At 41.7% G+C, this 22,481-nt stretch overlaps 2 protein-coding genes across 6 annotated transcripts in view; both read left to right on the top strand.

Annotated features, from left to right (window-relative positions):
- pex7 (peroxisomal biogenesis factor 7) overlaps positions 1-4,632 on the top strand; it is a 44,382-nt gene extending 39,750 nt beyond the window's left edge. For all 5 annotated transcript variants that reach the window (XM_004561081.4, XM_004561080.4, XM_004561078.4 and 2 more), the window contains exon 11: positions 3,276-4,632. In XM_004561081.4, coding sequence (XP_004561138.1) covers positions 3,276-3,359 — 84 coding nt within the window. In that variant the 3' untranslated portion in view covers positions 3,360-4,632. The remainder of the gene's footprint in view (positions 1-3,275) is intronic.
- Positions 4,633-8,236: 3,604 nt separating this feature from the next.
- Positions 8,237-21,922, top strand: slc35d3 (solute carrier family 35 member D3). Its single transcript, XM_004561083.3, has 4 exons — positions 8,237-8,766; positions 11,473-11,683; positions 15,655-15,812; positions 15,893-21,922. Exons 1-4 carry the CDS (start codon positions 8,542-8,544, stop codon positions 16,622-16,624), a joined length of 1,326 nt encoding a protein of 441 aa, XP_004561140.1. The 5' UTR covers positions 8,237-8,541; the 3' UTR covers positions 16,625-21,922.
- The last annotated feature ends 559 nt before the right edge of the window (positions 21,923-22,481 follow it).

Genomic DNA, 22,481 nt, shown 5'->3' on the forward strand with positions numbered 1-22,481 from the left:
TTCCACTTTTTCTTTGGTCATTTTAGCCTTTTTGGCCAGGGTGAAAGGAGTATCTGCCATCAAACAAGAAGACAGCCACGTAACTACGACGGTGTTTGCTAGTTCACCTTACATGCATTAATTTAATAACGTGGTTAGCCTACTCAACGTAAATTACACACGAACAACATGAAGCTACTCACGCAGAGAAGAACGGCTGCTGCTGCCATCATCATCCTCATCATTTCTGCTACACTGGCAGGGCTACGGGCCAGGACTCTATTCTTCGGGTTCTTGGGAAATGTTGCTCCGGGTCAGATAACAGGCAACCCACGCGCAGTAAATGTGCTCGGTGTGAGGTCTCGCAGCAAGCTATCAAATACGGCGCATTTCTCGGCTTTTAACAAAATGCTATATGTCGCCAGGTGTTTCACCAGATTCGAGGTGTTACCTCCTTTGCACAGTATCACCTTAAAGCACTTGTTGCAGGCTGCTGAGTTTGCATCTTTTGCTGTGAAGTGCAGCCAGACTTTGACCGCTTCGCTTTGGGCATTTTTAATCTGTAGCTCTGCTCTAAAAGAACGTACGTACCTGGGCCCGCCTGCTACACTCGCAAAGGTAAAATGATTGGCTGGAATCCAAAGTGTGTGACATCTCAGGAAAAAAAAAAAGCACCGAAATGTGCGCTGCTTTTCGGTCTGGTTACTACAGTTTATGTCAGAACCGGTACCCATCCCTAGTGCAAATGCTCCAAATGAAAAAGCCTGACCCCTGACATGTGGACTTACCAAAGAGTGTCAAAGAGTGCTAAAAGAGTGCTAAATAAATATAAATCTAATGTTCAAAAAGATGAATTTACGGTTTCTGTATACAGTGGCACTGTGGTGAAGGGGAAACATGATGGAAATGGCAGAGATTAGGGTAAACAGTATTCCTGCCTTATTGGGGGTAACTGTTTTTCCTTCTACTCTTGACGTATCAGTTGTCCTCGAATTGCTGTATTGTGTGACTTACAAACACTATCTGATTTTGTAAAAATGCACCAGCTAAACAACCAAAAAGTATAAAATGAAATTTAAATGTGAAGGCTTTAAAATTACAAAATGTTTTATTAGTTAGCTTCATACAAACTGCAGTAAGAAAGAAATCGGATACAGATACCGTTTTTTTCAAAGTCTTCAGCAGGCAGGTCGTTTAAAATCATCCAGGAGGAATGGGGGAGGGGATGATGGCTCGGTCGTCTGCAGTGTTGGCACTTAGATGAATGAAGTGTGAGTTTTTGGTCTCTGATGTCAGAGTTCCTATATCTTTCTTCTTGAATGTGGTTCCATCACTGAGAATAAGAAGTGGGCTAAAGGCTGAAACAAAGTTATCGATACCCATGTACATACGAACAAGACCTCATAGTCTGCGATGCTAAGATCAGGACTCTTGTGGATGGTGGTTGTTCTTTAAGACTTAGATGTCTCGTTGATGACGCTGTCTGAAAGACGAGAAAAAGAAAAAGTTACATGAAAGTACAGGAAACATTTGGGTGTGAAGAGTTTAACATGACTGACACTGACAAACTGTCCTGTTCTGATTCGAGTCAGTCTGAGTAAATATTCTGGTATCTGGATGGTTGAACTAAGAACTACCTCGACTCATCTGAGCCGGCCGGCTCCACCTTCTTAAAGCGCTGTGGTCACTTTTAACCCAATGAATGAATAATGAACTCTAAAACACAAAAATATGACTTTTTTATTTTTATGATTTAGCTCTCAGCTGATGTCGTGACTGCTTTATGTGTTTGTGCTGTGAAAGTAAACCCAAATCAAATGTTATTTCTTAACAGACACTCTTTCCTCTTCATTCATACTGACGAGCTTTTGGGAAACACTCAGTATCTGTGGTTTGATGTAAAACCACCGCAGCTGAGATGAAACCTGGATGACGAAGAGAAAATACTGCAAATATAAAAGCATGTTTTTATTAATACACTCTCAGTCCTGCTCAACCTGCTGGTGAATCAGTGGAGACTGATGAAAGCAAGAGGATGAAGTGCAATAAATGGATTTATGTCGATGGACAGCTCTTAAACTAGCCTTCACAAACCTGAGAGGATGTTCTTTGGAGGCAAAACACAGGAAAGAAAAGAGAGTTTGTTGTGCAGACCTGGAGTCTGCACGCTCTCTAAACTCCTTTGTGCCCGACCTGATAATGGAAGCTAATTCAGGTGGAACACTTTGATGTGTTTGTGAGAGGAGACAGAGACCACACTTAACCCGAACTCCTCTGTTGTCTCAGAGCTGCAGGTAATTTCAGCTGGAAGCTTGAGCGTGATTTAACTTTACCACAGAGAACCAGCTGTTACCTGCCCAGTCACATCTTCTTTTTTTTTGCTGCAGAAAAGAACATTCAGTTTATTCCAGATTTTCTCTGGATACGTGCTTCACTTTACATCAATCTTCACAAGCTCTATCTTCTGATTTCTAAAAGTATATAAATTGTGAGAGTTTTGGTTCAGACATGTTTCTGTCAGTGATGTCGATGCTTGCTTTATAGTCCTGGATTAAATCTGTGTTTAACCTCGTGTGGTGGAAATGAGCCTCATTTTTCCATCTTTCAGGGACTTCAGTTTTCATTAATATGAATATAAAAATCCAGAAATTTCTATATAATAGGGTTTTCCCATCATTACGGAGTGAAAGCATTAGATTCTTCTCTCACTGTCAGTCATTCCTTACTTGAACCATCGAGGATTGTCAGTAAATGCCGACTCAGACTTGCAGAGCCTCAGGAATCATCTTGTTTGTTCAAGCACCAAAAAACATGATTTTACTGTGATTTTAAGCAGTAAATCCTAAATCCATTAGAAGCTGGAAACAGAATATGTGGCTTTGTGTTTAGTGTTTATTGTTTTTTTGTTTTTTTTTATGAGTGTCATTAAATAGAAGTATTCCAGATGTTTCTTGCACCGTATTCTGTAAATCGTCAGCCTGACATGTTTAATACGTCTGCATACTGCAGGATGTTTTTTGTTCTATTGATTCACTCACTCGGTGAGTGCGAATGGTTGTTTGTCCCTGTGTGTTAGCCTTGCGACAGACTGGCGACCTGTCCAGGGTGTACCCCGCCTCTCGCCCTATGACAGCTGGGATAGGCTCCAGCGCCCCCCGCGACCCTGAAAAGGATAAACGGAAGTGAATGGATGGATGGATGGATGGATGATTCGGTTCATTTGATGCTGCAGGTTCAAATCCCGATGTGAGTGTGAGGTGCTCTTGAACAGCATGTGTGTGGTTGTGTGTATGCAGGTGGTGGACTGTTCCTGGGACGAGACGGTGAAGGTGTACACACCTGCGTGCCTGTCGGTGGGAGCGCACAGTGCAGCCCCTTAAAATGCCCACAGACCTCTGAGGACGATTTCACCTCGGCGCTGGTATTCGAGCACTTCTCCCCGATGAAGCCAGTGCCTCGTCCTGAACCATAACGACTGCTTCGCCGACGCACACCCGACTCTTCACTTCTTCCACAACGTTGTTCAAAATCCGAGCCTCAAACTGTGAATGGTTAAGACACACGCCACTGAGACGTCATTGCTCTGACACTTTGGTACCAAATCGGAGCCAAAATTCTGAAAACATAAGTTTCACAGGTGGCTACTGGACCCTTGTTTCCATAGGAACTGGAAAACACCAGCCATCATGTTTGGGCAGATGAGCTGGACATTACTCGGTCCCACGACTGTGATCGACTCTGTCAGAATAAAGCATGTGTTGGCATGTGTTTGAAAAGCAGATATTTTACTGTGATAACTTTTGTTCTTGGTTTTGTTATTCTGGGCATTTCACATTATCAAACAGTGGCACCCCCGTATTCAATGCTGCCTACTACAGTGGCATAGTGGTGCAGGGGTTGGGTTTGTTGCCTCACAGTGGGAAGGTTTCTAGTTCAAACATTTTTGTGTGTGTACTCTGGCTTCCTCCCACTGTCCAGAGACAGGCATGTTGAGTTATTCTAACTGACCATGGAAGTGTGGTAGATACATGCACACACACGCAAACACACACACACACGTCTGGTTTGCATTCCTCATGGGGACATCCCATTGACATAATGCTTTCCCTAGCCGCTTACCCTAACCCTAAACCTAGCCTAGCCATAACCCATTTGTAACCTTGACACTAAAACCACATTTTGAGTGTGAAAAATGCCTTCAACCTGATGAGGACCTGGATTTTGGTCCCCACCAGTATAGTAAATTTCAGATTTTGGTCCCCACCAAGATAGCAAGAACCCGTACACACAAACACACAGCTATACTATTTGCTCTCAGACCTGGGAACTTTGGAAAAACTCCGGAGTTTAGGAGTGAAGCTAACACCTCACACTGGACTGAAACAGGTCTCCCCATCATCCGTGTGTTTAGTGTTTTTATTTTTTAATATTAATTGCTGCAAGTTAATTTATCATTTGTTTCTCAATCAGGGATATTTTTGTGTCTGAGTTGAACTTTAACCTTTGTACTCTCTAATCAGTTTGAGTTTAAAACTGCAAATGTCCTTCATGTTTCACACGTCACTGAAAAGTTTACGGTGAGTTTATTTCACAGTCAGTTGAGACGGCTTCAGTGTTTGGCGATGTGCCTTGAATAAAGCTAATTTTAATAGTGTGGATCATTTTTTGTGAAACACGCACATCTGTATCACTGGAACATTTTCATACGGGGAAAATGAAAAGTTAAAGTCTGTCCCTCACTTTGGAAGAAAATGGGGATGATCACACTGACACTGATGTTTGTTTACATGAAGACGAATTCATGTCCAGGAAGATGAATTATTTCACATCATCATTTTACATGCTGTGAGACTCTTCAGTGTCTTCTAGACAAATCTCAAATAACCTTTGAGTCCTTTCGATTTTTGCAGGTTTCACTGACATAAAATGTTGATTATATATATAAATTGTAATATTTTTAATATTGATATTTTTCCGCCAGTGTTGAAAAAAAAAAACCTGTTCAGTTTAAGTTCAAAATGAAATGAGACATTGTGTACGAGCCCACAGACGGGTGAAACTGTCGCTGGCTTCAGGCGACGTGGTTTCTCATTCCTTCGCCGTGATTGTGTGCTACACATTCATTTGGAAATCCATATTAAAAATGGATTCACGCCTGTTAAGTTCTGTGTTTGAAGTTAAATTACTCGGCCTAATCTATATTACCTATAGTTTCTAGAACAATGCATGCATGTATTTGCAGTTTCCCCTCCTCCCTCTCTCAGCGAGTTCCGGTCTAAATCCTCGGCCCGTTTTCCCAACGTTTGAAAGCGCCTCCGTCTTCTCCTTTCTCCGCGTGTTAATTGAAGCTAATGGTCTGACCTCGATAAGGGCGGATTTCCCTTCCCTGTGGCCTGCAAACTGATTTTCTGATGAAATATTTCAATTAAAATATTGTCCAAGTCATTTCCACGCCTGTTACGACTGATGGTGGAGTCTCTGTTTTTCGATAAGGAGGTGGAGGAGGCTTAAAGGAATGAAAAATAGAGATGTCTGTTTCTCCAGGATCATGGCAGACGTCAAAATATACATAGAGGGTTTTTGTTGTTGTTTGTTTTTAGCTCTATCAAAGGGAAATCTTAATAGGCTACTGCAGTAGATAAATTGTTCCATTAAGAAATGATTTTCTGTGTCTGATGCGGAACAACACGAGTTCAGCCTCATCCAGGATCTTCGGGATGAGCTGGTGGCCAGAACACAGGGATGGAAATCCCCGCAGCAGCATCACTTTCTCAGTTCAAGGCTGGAAGCGGGGACGTCACAGAGTCCCCGCCCTGTTTTATACTGTTACACGTGCGGCGATATCCAGGTTTCATCGTCTGTGCATGCTGGGCAAGGGTTAAATTTGATGATCTGAATCCTCTCACACTCACATCCATTCATGAAGGGCTCAAATGCAAGAGGACACACACAAGGGTTATTAATGCTCTGTGAGTGAGAAATTATCCACCAGTTTAATGCTGATATCAGTTATGTAGATGGAATATTTTACAGTAGGTCGCACACCTGCAAACATCGGGCACGCGCTTCCAACAGCCACTGCATTTATTCAGGTGACGTACCCTCCAAAATCCTCCACTCATTCAGCTTCCTGCAGATGCCACAGATGTGAGGTCAGGGGTGCTTTTCTCCAAAGAAGGGCTGAAGATGCGTTACACGAGTATAAATGCAGGTGTATCTTCACATTCTGGCTTGTCGTTGTCCCACGATTGATCAGGTGCCCAGTCTGCTGAGGTGAACCAAGAATGTGTCATTTCATTTCTCTACACACCTGGAGAACAGAGAACCTGAAACCTGCTCCACAGATCCGGGCCGATTCCATGAAACACGGAGTTAATAAAACTCGTTTAGTGCAAATAAATGAGCAGCTCATCCACGAGGTCTTTAATCGAGTAAACCTCTGATTTCAGCGTCTTTAGTGTGAGGATTTTCCCTGGGGGGGTTTTCAGCTGCACTTTCAGATTTTTCTAGCATCTTTGTTTTTTTATTTCTCATATTTTACAGATTAATTAATATATTTCAAAAGATAATAGGCCTACTTCCAGCCCACACTCAGACTCCGAGGCCCTGCACTGAACATGCTGAGCTGCTTCCTGTTAATATCTGTAAAATCTGTTGATTATTTCATCCTATATCCACGCTGTGCGGTTTTCAGCTTCAGCAGCGTATAAATCTATGATCTGTCACGGCAATAAATCTGATTAAGACTGAACTGCAGAAGAGGTAAACACGGCTACAGTCATCTGTACTCTTGCTGAGTCTTTACAGTCGTACTCGTCGGCACTGGCGGCTGTGATCCGCAGCAGACGGAGTTTAGGAGATTATTACACCTCCAAATAAACGTTTTGCTCTCTGAATCAGAACAGTTCAGGTTTTAAGGTGGAAGAAATGACTGCTCAGATATGCCAGATACAGAGTGTACAGGTCTAGTCTTTATCAATCTACCTGGTAATGTTTCGTTGTTTCCTGCATGTATGTAAAGGCTCCCTGCTTCAGACTGGAGACCCACGCTGAATCCCACACCTGAGACAGGTTGTGGCCCCGTCATGACTCTGAGCAAAGGAACAAAGTGGATGGATGCTCATGTAAGCTTTAGCTCTACAACTGTAGAGTTTATCTGGAATCTGTAGCTCAATAATAAGGTCTTTTTCCACCTTTCCCATCAAATTATAGTAATTGGCCGTCACTAAAATCGTAATTCCTCTGTAATTTAATTAATTTCTATTATTATATTTTGAAATTACAATGTAATTATACTTATGTACAATTAGGTAGCTACACTAGAGTAACAGTGACGGCAGATGGCTACCCCTCCCAGAGCCTGGTTCTGCTGGAGGTTTCGTCCTCTTAAAAGGACACCAAAGCGCTTGCTCATAATTGTCGGGCTTTTCACTTTTTTCTGTGTATTATTTAGGTCTTTAACTTAAAATATAAAGTACTTTGAGGCAACGATTGGTGTGATTTGGCACTGTATAAATAAAACTGAACAGTCTTGAATAAGGAGGTAACAAGTTAGATTTGTATAGAAAACAAGGAAATATCTATCTATTTTTCTATTATTTAACTGTCCTTTTTTAACTTATACTTTACTTCAAATTTACTTACAGTATAACTTTTAAGTAATTGTACATAAACATAATTAGGCTACATTATCATGTCAAATAAATCCTGGTTAATTACTCAGAAATAAAGCCCTTAGTCTCAAGCCAAATTATAAAGTGTTACCAAAGACACAGAGACATGTATGTATGGAGTCAAGTACTAACTCTGGGAAAAACGGGAAATAATCAGAAGCCACGAAAACCCCCCACAAAGAAACAAACTACAGAACGCACCAAAGCATGGATAAATAATCTAGTAAATTGTTGTTGACTCAAAAATCCGATGAATGCGCTCTCACTGGTCCGATCCCTGCACACAGAAATGTTTATCATAGCTGGAATTAATATTACAGAGTATTTAATATCTTCATCTTTTGGTTTTGGCTCGTGAGGGTTATTCTCTCTGATGAAGAGGAGGAGGTGCCGAATCAAAGTCATGAATATTTAAACTGCCTCTCAAAACAAAGATAAAGACATTTCCACGCAGACACTCGCGGTCATGTATCCTCCGTGACTTCATTGATGGAGCGGGTAAACACCGCCCCCTGCCCCCCCACCCCCCACGGTTCTGAGCCAAGAGGCTCTGCGGCAAAATGTCATTACAGAGTGCGCGCTCCGAGGAGAGGCTGCTGCGCTGTTTGCGCCGCTCTCCCACTTCTGCAGGACTTTTTCGTCTGATTTTATTTTCCGAGAAAGAAGCAGAGGAGAATGTCCACGGGTGATGATGATTCAGTGGAAACTAAAGTTTGTGTCACGTGCAGCACCGACTCCGAGCGCGAGCTCCTGCTACGTTTCTCCGTCTGAACGCTCCTGAACGCGGACAGCGGGCTTTGTGCAGCCTCAAGTCCTTCCTCTTCCGCGCCTGGCAGCACCCAACCTGTCCACAGGGCTCCCCGACACCGACTCCTCTCTGGCCCCCGTCATGGATGTGTTCAAGAGCCGACTTTTGGGAATTTCCGTGGCCGTGGCGCACGGCGTGTTCTCGGGCTCCCTGAACATCCTGCTGAAGTTCCTCATCAGTAATTATCACTTCGGCTTCCTCACGCTTATACAGTTTCTGACCAGCAGCACCGCAATGCTCACCCTGGAGACCCTCAGGCGGCTGGGGAAGGTCGAGATCCCCCCGTTCAGCCTGCAGCTCGCCAAGGTAACCAGTGTGACAGGAAGTCTCCACAAAGTGTCTTTATTCACTTTATTCATTTAGAGGCTCGCAAAAATGTAATATTTCTGTTATTTAGATCAAAACTTCACTATTCAAAATGTATTCATTATAAATACACAGATTCAAGTATTTATACTTAGTGAAGTAGTGAAATCAGTTTCACTACTTTTTTAACGCATTTTAACGGATTTTTCTCTAAATCCACGGTCACTCATTTAAACTGCAGTTTGTGAAAGTTACGGTTTGAAATAGAGGAAACTGCTTAATCATCGGCTCAGACCTGCCTCAATAAAACTAATGACTGAATGAAATTTGTTTTAGAGTGGAACATTTTTCTTTAATTACTGGCTGATTGACAAGATACATTAAAGAGACTGCAGTGATGGAACGGAATCATAATCTGGAGGAAGAGCGTAAACCTGAATATGGTACTTTTTCATTCATGTCCCCACTACAATAACTGTAATAACAGACTGTATATTCTGCATGGACTCATTGAGCTGTTACACACACACACACACACACACACACACACACACACACACACACACACACACACACACACACACACTGTATAACAAAGATGGTTTTCCTTTAAACCCTGTAAGGTTTAATTCAGCAGTCTCTGGGGACGGGCTCAGTTTTTACTACTTCATCATTAAAAACAATGTAATTAGAATAAATAAATGACACCTGCTCAAAGCTTGTGTTTGCCAAAGCTTTTAGGAATAGGAGCTTTTCAGAAATCAACGACTTTTTTGTTCACAAGATTCTTTTTATTCATTAAAAACGTCCAGATCTGAGAACTGAACTCATCATACTGGATGCTTATAGTCTATTTATCTTTATTTTATTATTAATGTTCTTCTTCACTTCAGCTGTATCTTTGAGTTTAAACACTGTATTGGAGCTGCCATCCTCATCATTCATAATTAATGTGAGTTTTTACATAGAACAGGCCTCCCATATCTCACTCAGTGAAACAGGGTATAAACGAGGCATCAGAACAACACAGAGACACGACTGCGGTCATTCCACCTCTGCTTGCATTTGTACGATTCGCCTCCTCGACAGTGAAAAATGATGACAGTCGATGTACATTAAACAGAGGCTGTGGGTTAGAGTCCACTGAGACCCAAGGCCTGATCCGTCGAACACAACGAGTGTTTCTGGATGAAAGTACAAATACTACACGTTCAGGCACAGCACATTAACTCCAGCTGCACTCACTGCTGCTTTAGGAGGCAGATTTAGATTAGATTTAGCTGAGATTTTTGGACTTCAGTGTAAATCTGAGGCATTTCTGTTTTGCTACATTTCAGGGGAAATGCTGTACTTAAAGTGGAGTTCTGAAGTGTAGCGATTTACTGACACTACTACCATAAAAGTGGAGTTCTTTAGTGCAGTGCCCTCAGTGTTTTTGAGTGGTAAATACTGTGCCGCTCGAATATTATCCAGGTATCTGAATACTGACCACACTGCAGAAGCAGTGTCCGGTATCGTAGCTGTGTCCAAATTCAGGAACCACATCCTCCTGTGCCCGCATTTGTAGGCCAATTACATTACAGCGACACGACGAAGACTGCTCAAATTCGAAGACTCCGACAAATGCGCCCTTCATTTCCCCAGATTTGAAGGATGGGTTGGGTGTATACTTCGTGGCCCAACATATCCCAGAATTCATAGCACGGCCCTGCTCAGTTTCCAACAATGGCGGCAGCTAGTTAGTTTTAATATTACTCTTATTATTCTTTCTGGGTCACAAAATAAACGTTTAACATATTTTCAAGCGAGAATGTAGCTGTGTAAACCTCAAATATCTGCTCAGTTTATCAAGACACCGCATATTTTCAAAAGCGCTCCGACGTTTTCGGAGACGTCCGTTACCCACTAGCTCGATAGCGAGCCGGGGGCAAGGCTCACTAGAGCCGGTGAGAACACCGGACTCCCCGCAAATCGTTTTCAAACCCACCGCCGTCTTTCGCTACTCAGGTTAAACATGATATATAAGTCACTTAGATAACTTAAAAATGTTATCGTTTGGCTTTTTTTTGGTTTTCATTTGTTCCTGAGTAAATCTGTTTGGCTGAGATTAAAGTTATAGTTTTTACACAGCTGAATAAACGTCAAGCAGACAGCTGATTATCAGAAGTGTGAGATGCTGGAGAATATACTCCAGTGTCTTGTTATATTTTAGAGAGCAAGGAGCAGACGGCTGAGTTTATTAAACTTCACCGAAACAATCTGCAAATGTCATTAACATTTAATAAACTATCATCTTGTCTTTATTTTTAGTTAGCACACACCTTAAACACTTAAAGCTGTAAGCTAATGATAGTTATATAAGAGCAGATGCTGCTGGTGCAATAAGCTGTACGTTTTACCTCCAATGGATGATCTGATTAGTCGACTAATCGCAAAAATAATCGGTGACTAGTCGACTATCAAAATAATCGTTTGTGGCAGCGCTATGTAGATGCAAACAAGTTTCATTTTAGTCGCAGAAACATGGAAACACTTCAAGTCTGTTTCAGGCCTGAGAATGTGTGTTTGCATCAGCTTGAGCAGGAAGGAGATTTCTGTTATTGCTCCAGCACATTCAAGATACTCGAGTAAAGTGGTCAGGTCCTCAGTGAAGTGAATGTGTGTTAATGTGTCACCATGGATGCTTGTCTCTTCCTGTCTGTGCAGGAGTTTGCCTCAGTGTGTATCCTCTCCACGCTGCAGTCCACGCTCACGCTGTGGTCTCTGCGCGGCCTCAGCCTGCCCATGTACGTCGTGTTCAAGCGCTGCCTGCCACTCTTCACGCTCAGCATTGGCGTGTGCGTGCTCAGGAACGGCGTGCCGTCTGTCGGGGTGGTGACCGCTGTGCTCATCACCACCGGGGGAGCTGCGCTAGCTGGTGAGCACAAACAAACACTCACACACTTAGTGACAAACTAGTGCACTGAGGCAGTTTAAGGTGCTCAGGGTTCTGTACTGCCCATAGTCCTGTTTATGTCTTTGTTACTAACGTGCTAACAGGTTTTAGCCCAAGTCCAAGAATATTCCACATCCCATTAACGTGCTGACACACACTACCCCACCAGAGCTGCTTGTCCCATTGTCTATCTTTGCATCAAAATGCTTTCCTTCTTTCTCCCCCTTACACCCTTACCTGGTTGCCTTGGACAGCTGCCCTTATTCAAGTCTGGTTCTGCCAGAGATCTCTTCCTTGTAAAAGGCATTTCTGCATTTCCACTGTCAGAGTGCTATTTGTAGTGGATTGTCTCAATTTTGGGGAGTTAACATTTTAAGGTCTTTACTTTGCAATATAAAGTGCCTTGAAACAGATGTTGATTTGCAAAATTAAAAAAATTAAAGAGTGGAGGAGACTCCAGTCATGTCTATTATTGGCAGACTGGTCCACATAGCCTCCGTCTGATTACTTTAAACACCTTCTTAAAGAACAGAGGTGTTAGGATAGTTGCAAAAACATTTTGAATGCTTCTATATCAGTGCTTGTCAGAGTTTTAACATTTTTGGCTTTTCTTTATGCACCTTGGAAGTTGGTGAAGTTGTGCCAGGAACCTGTTTTCTTCTATTTTTGAGCAGCTCCCACAGTCCTATAAGCTGTTGGCTGGTTGGCTTGTAACACCCACATAGCCAAAGCGATGTGCCGTAAACAGATTCTCAAACAGCTTTTAACTTGTGTTGTGTTTGTGGGAAACAATCCCTCACTCTCTTATTCCTAAAGCACAAGTGTTTCAGGTCAACTCCATCTGTCCGTGGTCAAATGTCAAAGGTGTAGCGTGTACTTTTTAAAGAGCCTTCTCTTGCTGTTCATTCATCCCTCTGTTAACTTGTTTACTCTGCCTTTCCATCTTCTTTTAATGTATTTGTTTTTTTCATAAAGGAGAAGAAAATATTGAAGCTGATCCTTAAAAACAACAACAGTTAAAGCTGTTTAAACATTAAGTTATCTGTCTTATACAGATCTTTTAATCATCATTCTCAGCAGTAAATGTTGCCCTTCCATTAGCGATAACGATCCTGAAGTCATAAACAAAAACCTCCACGCACAATTCATTTCCTGGATTAATCCAGTCTGCTGGATGGGGGGTTGCTGGAACATGGACTGTGAACTCTGCAGAATATGAATCTAATGGACAGATTCATCATCCTGGGTTTTAATCTTCATGATAATTACTGCTTCTCGCAAAAAAATGTAAGATGTGCATCTTCCATGCGTCCCTTGTGGATTAGCCAAATCTCTGCAACATTTGGATTGTTTGTCACGTCAACAGTTTGCGTATGAGGCACATCTTTCAGCCATGATTAATATTATGGGGGAGATAGCTTATGACCCCTTCCCCCACCCCAAGTTTAATAAGCCTTTGTGATGGTTGATGTTGTTGTGCAGCGAGTCTTTTGAGCCGAATGTTTTTCAGGGTCTACTTCCTGTTGTATGTTGGCACATACTGTACCTCAGAGCCTTTATTCAGATTTTAAACTTTATTCTAAAAGTTGTAAAAAACATCACACATGCTTAACAAGGGGCAGATGATCACACCAGGAGCACACCTGTGTTTAGTTTGCATGGGGCTTTTATTTTGAAAATCCACTCAATTCTCTCTGCTGAGCTTCTGTGAAAATTATACCTGACCCCATTTTGAATCATATGAACTCAGAAAAGTGCTGGTGAGAATTTTGTGGATTTGTAAGTGCTTAGTGGGCACGAACGGCTTTGATGGCTGCCTGAGATGGAACAGGATCCCCATCCAACTTTACCAGCCCCCCTCTCATCCTTTATCAGGGATGCTACACTCGATTGTAACACCTAGGGGAACAGCTACACCAATTACATTGAGTTGAAAGATAATAGACCAACTGTGGCGCCTTATACGTGGTGAATTATTTTAGAAGTGGATAGTCATCTCTAAATTTGATTTAAAATAATAGAAAATGCAAATTATATATTCTCTCTGAGTTTAAAGGTGTTTTTATGATAACCCACTGAGCAATGTTTGCACATCCATGAACATATAAAGTAGCTTCTAATGGTTGTTTTATGTGCTTTTAGTGACATCAATTTAAGGAACAGCTAAACATTTTAATAAAAAAACGGATTTTATTAAAACAGCTGGTTTTTACAGCTGCTATAATATAACAATATAAAATGCCACAAAGCAACTCTTGTTGTGATTTGGTCCTGTTTAAATAAAACTGAATTGAATTTAAATGAATTGGAAAATTGGTCACATTCACTCTATCCTGGATTAACATCACTGAGGTGAGGAGGTAGTATAAAAATCCTTCCGCCTACCTGCAGGAATAAATCGTGCATCTATGGAGCTTTAAAGGTGCAAATGCTACAAATGGTTGGTGTTCACTGCTGCTGATCAGAGCGCATTCTGCACCATCACCAGTACTGAAGAATTTCTAAAAGGCTCACATAGAAAAGGGGCCGTGTGGAAGAAGAGCAACATTGTATCGCTGCAGATGATGATGATGGGCCAACAGAAGCATGCGACTGCAACAGTGGAAGTCGTTATGAGTCAGAACCTGATTCACTAAAGTTTGTGGTTTTTAAAAATAATTTTAATACCATCTTTCTCAAGTTCCTAATGAGTTTCATTGTAGTTTTTAGTCTTTTCCTGATTTCTACCAACAAGAAGCGTTTCTAAGTAACAACTTCTGACTTGCCAGCCCAAAGCCAATTACATTAAAAATATCCACAGTCACATGTATTATTGTGTGCTTTAAAAATGCAGCAGTTTTCTAACAGCAATGAGCACCACTTTCTCAAACACGAGGAACTTGTGCATTTGTAAGGGACAGTCAGCAGCAGTGGATGAATCCAAAGATGGAATATGTAAAAAAATGGAAGTGACTGCTGTGTGTTTGCCAAATCTGATGGGCAGGTTGACCAAGTGTATTGGTTGGTTTTCACTGACAACACGAGCACTGACATCACGCTGGCAGACGAGGCTTCAGTTAGTGTAGTTTGTTTTCAGTATGAGAAGCTTCCTTGTCAAGCTTCCAGCATACAGGCTCAGCACAGGATTAATTCCATCTTTCCTTCTTTATCATCTGTCCTCATTCCTCAGCTTTCCCACCTACAAACTCCCACAATCTCCCATCTTTTGATATCACAGATATGCTAAAACACAAGGAAACCTCTCAGACACAGAAGGAGAAGCTGTCTGAGAAATGCTGCTCAACATTTCACAGTAACGTTAAAGCTCTAGAACCCAATGCTGCAATGACACAGACAACGTCCAGATCCCAACACGATCGAAATGCTGTGGAATGAATGAATGCCTGCAAAATTCCTTCACAACCACATGAGAAAATAATGAATTCTTCGAGTATTTGTGCCCGAAGTTCTTTTTATAAGCAATTTAATTACAGGGTGTACTTAAGCTTTCCCCGGACAGTGTGTGGTTTCAGGTTACTATAGCAAATTACCCATCAAATAAACAGACGTCTTGATGAATAAAAAATAAATAAAAAATCATCCATTTAACAAAGCACAAAGCTGCTGGGAATTGCTGTTGTGAAGGGACTGGACCCAGTCTACCATCTCTTCCTGACCGGAAGTTGTTTTGACTTCCTAAACTGATCCAACAAGCCCCGCCCTTCAATGTTGGGACGTAGACTTAGCGGGCATCTGAAGTAAGGTGCAGTTGGCACTCGACAGGGTGCTATTGTTTGTTGCCCTGTTACAAAAAGTTGTATTAATATTGATGTAGGCTGTGGATAAAACATACCATATCCCAGTTATACTGAACTTAAAGTTCAGAAAAATATCATGTAAATAAAATCGAGAGAAACTTTACAGATGTTGAAATAAAAAAATGTAAAAACTTGATTTAAATTCTTTCTCCGCAGGTGCCGGTGATCTCACAGGTGATCCCTTTGGTTACGTCACCGGTGTTTTAGCCGTCATCATCCATGCCTCCTACTTGGTTCTGATCCAGAAAACCAGTCTGGACAGCGAGTATGGACCGCTTACCGCACAGTACGCCATCGCCATCATGGCCTCACCGGTATGGAGTGGTGTATTTTCAAACTTTACTGCCATCGTTATTCTCGCTTCTCATTTTGTATTTTTATCGGCTTCTCTCAGGTGCTGCTGGTGTGCTCCTTCATTTCTATGGATGCCATCAACATTTGGTCATACAAGGGCTGGACGGACCCTCACATCACGGTCATCTTCATCTTCTGCATCTTCATTGGCTGTGCCATGAACTTCACCACGCTGCACTGCACCTACATCAACTCGGCTGTCACCACCAGCTTCGTTGGTGTGGTCAAGAGCATCGCCACCATCACCGTCGGTATGTTGGCCTTCAGTGACGTTGCACCCACCAGTCTTTTCATTGGCGGTGTGGTGGTGAACACCATCGGCTCCATCACCTACTGTGTGGTTAAATACTACGAGACAAAGAAGAAGAGCTCGTACGAGGACCTGGAGGTGGCGGGAAAGGACAACGGGCTGCCGGGCAAGCCTTACAGAGAGAAACCTCCGCTGGACGGGAGCGGTCCCACTACAGGATCTGACCCAGAGCAGCCAGAGACAGAAGGAGTGCCGAGCAGTGACGACAAGGAGGAGGCAGCAGCCACGGCCCATTTGGCTAACGGACAGTTGCGGACGGGAGAAGGTGAGAAAGGTGTCAATTCTCATGTCATGACAGAAAAAGAGGCACTGGAGATGCAGAGGGAGCACCTCCACAAAGAGAACACCACTGCTGCCACGTCACTCAGTGATAGCTATGTCGGAGTGTGGAGGTCCATCAGACATCTGCAGTTCCTAAAGAAAGACCCCTTGATCGAAAACATGGAGCAGCAAAGTCCGTGAGGGTGGGACTAAGAGCCGAACTAAAAAAAAAAAAAGGAAATTAATAAAACGTCAAGGAAACCAGAGAAGAAGAAAATGACTGAACCTCTACTGTATGTACGCCAGGAACCTCTTAGTGCTTACTGAATGCTCGTTGGTCGTGTTCACTGCTGTTGCTTCAATTACCTCGACGAGATCTTTTGTGCCAAAAACTCTGTTTCATCACACAGAAGTCTGAGTGCTTTATTTCTTTGTTGTTTATGAGTGATGGAGAAAAGTGGATGAAGAGCTTTGGGCAGAGCTGCCCGTCAGTGATAAATCCTGCCTCTCGTGTCCCTCGGCTCAGCGGTGGGGTGGTTGGGGCTAGGCAGCGTGATGTGGATTGCGTCTCCAGCTTGCAGAACAAGAGCAAGCCTTGTAGAAAAAGAGTGCATCTTGTGCAAACTTGAAAATCACACCCATCAGGGAGGAGCTGAACACAACTAAAGGTTTCTGTTTTGTGCTTTGATCTTGTTTCTGATTGGCTGTGGGCATGCGAGCGACTCTATGGCTGTAATCACTCCGGGTTTCTTTGAGTTCGTCCAGCTCAAACTCTGCAGGTCTACGGTCACATTTTACTGCTGGTTTCCTGTTTCTGTGTTTACTTTAGCAACATTAAGTGAAATAATAATCCTGTCATTTCACGCTCCGCTTCTGTCTCATTTTCTTTTCTGTGTCTTTTCCTTAATTTTATATATGCGTTGTTCTTCTACTGGTGGATGTTCACAGAAAACGGCCAAAGTTTCAGAACTAATGTTGGTGTATGTAAAGGTGATCTCTGTGAGAGGAGAGCTCAGACTTCAGAACTTTTTTTTCTATCCTTGGATCTTTATGATGTCAGTGAGCGCAGATATTCCTTGTATGGTCATCTCAGCCTTTCAGTTCAGGCGTTGAGCACAGAAGCCCAACTAGCTATGCTTATGCATTTAACGACAGGGACAGAGAGAGAGAACTAAAAACACTCCAATAGCTTCTTTAAACAGGATCAACTGAAAAACTGCACCATGGCCCAAAAGGAAACACAAGAGCATAATGGCCGTTTTAAACACTTGTATTTATTTTTCATTTTATGCTTTTTTTTGTCAGCTAGGTACATTAAAAAAGGTTTCTTTTTGCTTTATATATTATAAAACAAGATGTTTTCAAATACAAGTAATTACAAGTTTACACAGTATGAATACAATTAAATACAGCTGCAAAAAATGAGACATTATAATTTGAAGCCTTATAGTTCTGATTTCCACTTATTTCACTTTTGAGTCCTTCTTCAGTGACACAATGATTTTAAGTTCTGGTTGCACTAAACAAGCTTTGTGAAGTTCTCATTGTTTCCAGAATTTTTATTTGACGTTTCAAAGTCCGCTGGAGAAATAATTAAAATAATTTTAATGTTGATTTCAGTTCATGTCGAGGCTTGATGTAATTATGGACTGTGATTCAGGTAGCACGCACCACACAGCATAACGTGCTTAAGTGAAAGTACCTTTTCTTCACTTGTCATCACACCAGTGTTATTACAATGACTGGACCGAGCAAGGATGTTCTTCAGGCTAGCTTAAGAAGGCTTTTTCCCAGAGATGTATCTAAGACTATCTAAGACTTATTTATGAGGCTTTTTGTGCCATTTGACTATGACTGGGTGCAGGGTCGGGTGGCTTTAATATTGATGTCTCTTCTTCATCCATAAGGAAGTTTATTTACCAGCAGAGTAGAATGAAAATGAGCAGTTCAGTACACCTAACAATCTGAGATTGATCATCTTGACAGAACACCTGTAATTTGATGACAGCACTTAGTTTTACTGTGGCGCTTCCCCTGAAAAGCGTCTTGGCTCCACAGATCGCACTGTGAATACTTTTTTATTATTTCTACCTCCAGTAGAAATTCGTGCCCACGGGGAGGTCTGTGCAGAGGCATCTGGCACAAAGAAGCCTCCAGTGGCTTTTGTGATATGCATATGAATCCCTTAACGCACACCTTGCTGGAGATTATTTCATTCTTCAAGCCTTCCTAATATGTTATTTTGGGACGGGATTACAAATGGCTCGGGAAAAGATTTGTAGGAGGTGTAAGAAAACGTGGCTTCATGATTAACTGTTGTTCGCCAGATTGGCGTGATTGGATTTGAAGAGAATACTGGTTACAAAGAATTTAATATAATCTGCTTTAAAAACACAAACTGTTCCTCTGACAGCCTCAATAACATCATGGGAGCTAGAGAGAAACAGTGACATGTGCCCCACAGTGTCTGCGTGTGGGTTATGGATAATCAACAAAATAAAAACAGTGAAATCATTTGAAGAAAGCTCATTTTTGCAGTCAGTGACTGTTTGGTTGTGGTGTGATTAGCTCTGGCTTTGCAGAGTAGAACAACAAGCCCAACCTTCCACTGCTCAAAGGTTCAGAAAAGAAACTAAGGAAGCAAAACTATCTGGCCTTGGTGCACCAGAAAACTGGAGAGGCTTGCTGCTCTCCTCCAGGCGATTCGCCGACAGTTTCTAATGAAATCGGTGAAAATCAGCCGCTCTGAGGGAGATGTGTGTGCCACTGAGCCGACCACACGTCTCAAGGAATTATTCAAGCATCCTCCACATGTGGGCTGAGCCGTTGTGGGCAGACATTTTAAAGTAGGGCTTGATGCTAATGATCACATCTGTTCCACTAAATATAACAGCAGATACCAAAGTTTAGTTAAATAACCTTACATAATCTTTTTTTTACATTTACTATTTTATGAAAACATGTAGAAATATTAACAGGAACTTAAAGAAATAGTTTTGGAAGCTCTGTGGATCTAGTCCAGTATCAGTCTCTGTCACGAGGTGCTCAGCATAGCTTATTATTAATATTGCAAGCAGATGGAAACAGCTAGCATCTGCTAAAGCACAGCTCACTGACATGTCGTTTGAGAGTGACTGTGCTCAACATTTTAACATGAACGTGAAGAAACTTTGCCAAAGCAATTTAATTCCCTGTAAAAAATATAGCTTCTGTTTTATTTGTTTATGCTTGTGTAGTAATATAAAAGATAAGATGGTTGTAGGCTGTAACTAATATTATTATTAATAGAAATCCAAAATCATAACTTCTGCTGACGTCCTGTTGTGTTGAAGATAAAAGAGGCAAATCTTTAAACAACGAGACACTAAAGGAAGAGAAAATCTGAATCTTTGTGTAAAAGGTTTATGATACAGTGAACTTTTTCAACACTTTTTGATTATTCTTCCACAAGTTGACTGATTAATCCTAATGTTTTTAAACCACTTGGTTCAAAGGCTGGAAGAATCTTATAAATCTACTAACAACATTTAGCTCGGCACCTGGAGGTGACCTCTTAAAACTACTGATGTCTTTAGAAAGGCACTAACATCAGCACGTCTGTGGTATCACAACATGTTTACTGTTGTGAAAGCTTCACAATCCTTTGGTAAATTCAGCTGCATTAAACACTAACCTGATACTTCTGGTTGAAAGTTTTGTGTTTCTCCTTATCTTCTCTTTTGAGCTTTCCTAGCCTGGATCTTTTCCTGCCTCTGTTGTTTCCCAACAGAGGCAGGAAAGGACTTATAGAAAATGTCTCTGTGACACCTCTAGAGCTGAAAAGCTGCAAAGGTTAGCTTTAACGGCGTCCCTGCAATCAAAGCTGAGCTACAACAGAGACACAAAGACTATTAACACAAACGGGGAGCATTTATCTGCTCTTGTCCAATCTTAGGCTCCTTCACAAAGGAGGAGCTTCAGGCAGGGTGAATTGTGTGAAGAGAAGAAGCTGTCAACCTCTGGTATAGATCGATATTGATTTCTTCCTCACACTCTGCAAACTTCATTTAATGCTACATGAGATGTGATGTCCCCCGGAGCTGCAGAGAGCTGGGTGTGGGCTCTCTGAAGGAGCCTCGCTGAGGTGCCTTGTCGAGATTTAATACTTCAGAAAAGATAAATATGGTTGAAAAAGCAGGACATGTAGATTATTTGTTGGTTTAAAGGTGTCTAGGGGTGATAATGACTCGAAAGCATGAACAATTAGAAGCCACAAAGTGCATGAACGTGTTTGCTATGTAGAGTTTTACAGTTCTTACATTTGAAAATAAAATCTGAAAAACAACCTGAGGCCAAATTAGCACAATAGGCTTATTATTGGTCTTAGCAGGTTAGTTGGTTGTACTATAGTATGTAAATTGTTACCTATGAAAGGTGAAACAGAGTTTGTTTGCTTCCCACTGATTTCTGTCTCAGCATGTAAATCAGGACAGAGCAGGTCAGCCGAACATGGGAAATCCTAAATTCTGGCCGAGTTTAATTTAATATGTGGAAAAAGTAAATCTTACAGTCATTAAAAGTCTCTTATGTTTCCTTTAACTAGAGCTGGATCACTGAAAGATTTTTAGTGAATCTGAACGGATGCAGTAAAATCCAGAACAGCTGAAACATCTGTATGGGTGGCTTTTTGTCACTGTTAGTCTTGTATTGTTGTCTGTGAAAGTACTGTGTGCAACCCCTCACCATCACCATCACAGGTGGATGGAATACTGAGTAGGTCTCTTGTCTATCCCGGGTAAGAGCATTTATAAAAAAAGTAAACAACAGAACCATAAAGACACAAGTCAAAAAAACCAGGACGTCTGAGCAGTGATGGAGACATTAAGACTGTAGTTCTGAGTCTTTGCACTTTATTCAGTATTTTCTGACTTATTTACAGTATCTTTCTACTAATGCTTTCACTTCCTGAGTAGGTTTAAGGCATTGCAGGCACATGAGAAGTCTGTAGTGACAGATCCCTAACCTGTCTCTGGCATCAGATATGTGTTTTGCAATGTTTTTTTAACATCTGTCCTGAACCTTTCGCTCAACTGAAATAATTCCAATGCAAAAAGAGTTACAATATTTTGAACGAAAAGTCTGACCTAAAACCAATCGGTTGTTGCCTTAATGCCTTAAGGCACAATGTTCCAGTCTGACTCTCCCAACACTGAAACGCCTCATAATACCATCTGTGTCTGGTTTCTGGAGGTTTGTGGGAGTTTCCTTTCCTGAAGAGCCCGTTTCTTCATAATCCATCCAAGATCATGTCACATCTTTTAGTTTTAAACCACAGTGTGTATCAAAAACAAACCATCAGGTGTGAAGTGGGACACAGCAGCATGTTGGAGTTGTGACAAACAGCCCGGTGTCATGAATATTGTGAAAAGAGCTGATGTCTTTAAAAAAAGAGATGTGATGTGTGTTGTGCATGAAAAGTGAGAAATATTTTCTGTCTTTCTATAAAAGAGCTGTCATGTTTTTCTGAAATAAAGCCAGTCTGATATTTCAAAAGATTGTCTCTGGTTCAGGAGGGGCTTGGCATCAGGGGCAGCTACAACTCTTTCCCTGCAGATGTGGTGTGGCTCTTAGTGCACCTACACAGGCCTTTGTCCACTCCTTGTGAACCTCCAGTTTTCTAGAAACTCCTCTCACATGTTTCCCTCCCACTCAACTTTCCTATAACAAGCTTTAAGATACCTTTGTTGAGGAGCGTCGATGATCATCGCCAATGATTCTGGTTACGTACACCAAACTAGACCCAAATATTCTTTTTTGGGAGATACTGTATTAAATAAAATGTTACAAATACAGAATTTACTAAAGTGTAGGAGAAACAAACTTCCTTATTATGTTGAATCTTTTGAGATGCACTAATATGTGTAATTGTAGTGGAGATATCATCTGAATTTCAGGAGCGGGACCACTCCTCCTTCACGCCCCCTCTGGCCTCAGGCTATAAAACCCCCCTTCTCCAATACCTGCAGTTCTCATTTTTATGCCCCACCCTGCCCCCCCTTTTCTTTCCTCTCTTCTCCTC

This window comes from Maylandia zebra, linkage group LG15 (genome assembly GCF_041146795.1).
Source record: "Maylandia zebra isolate NMK-2024a linkage group LG15, Mzebra_GT3a, whole genome shotgun sequence".
NCBI lineage: Eukaryota > Metazoa > Chordata > Actinopteri > Cichliformes > Cichlidae > Maylandia > Maylandia zebra.

Excerpts from the sequence above, each read along its gene's own strand:
- slc35d3 (XM_004561083.3), top strand. The coding sequence starts at position 8,542 with ATGGATGTGTTCAAGAGCCGACTTTTGGGAATTTCCGTGGCCGTGGCG. Across the intron at positions 11,684-15,654 it reads CGGGGGAGCTGCGCTAGCTG|GTGCCGGTGATCTCACAGGT; the intron begins GTGAGCACAAAC and ends CTTTCTCCGCAG. Across the intron at positions 15,813-15,892 it reads TCGCCATCATGGCCTCACCG|GTGCTGCTGGTGTGCTCCTT; the intron begins GTATGGAGTGGT and ends GGCTTCTCTCAG.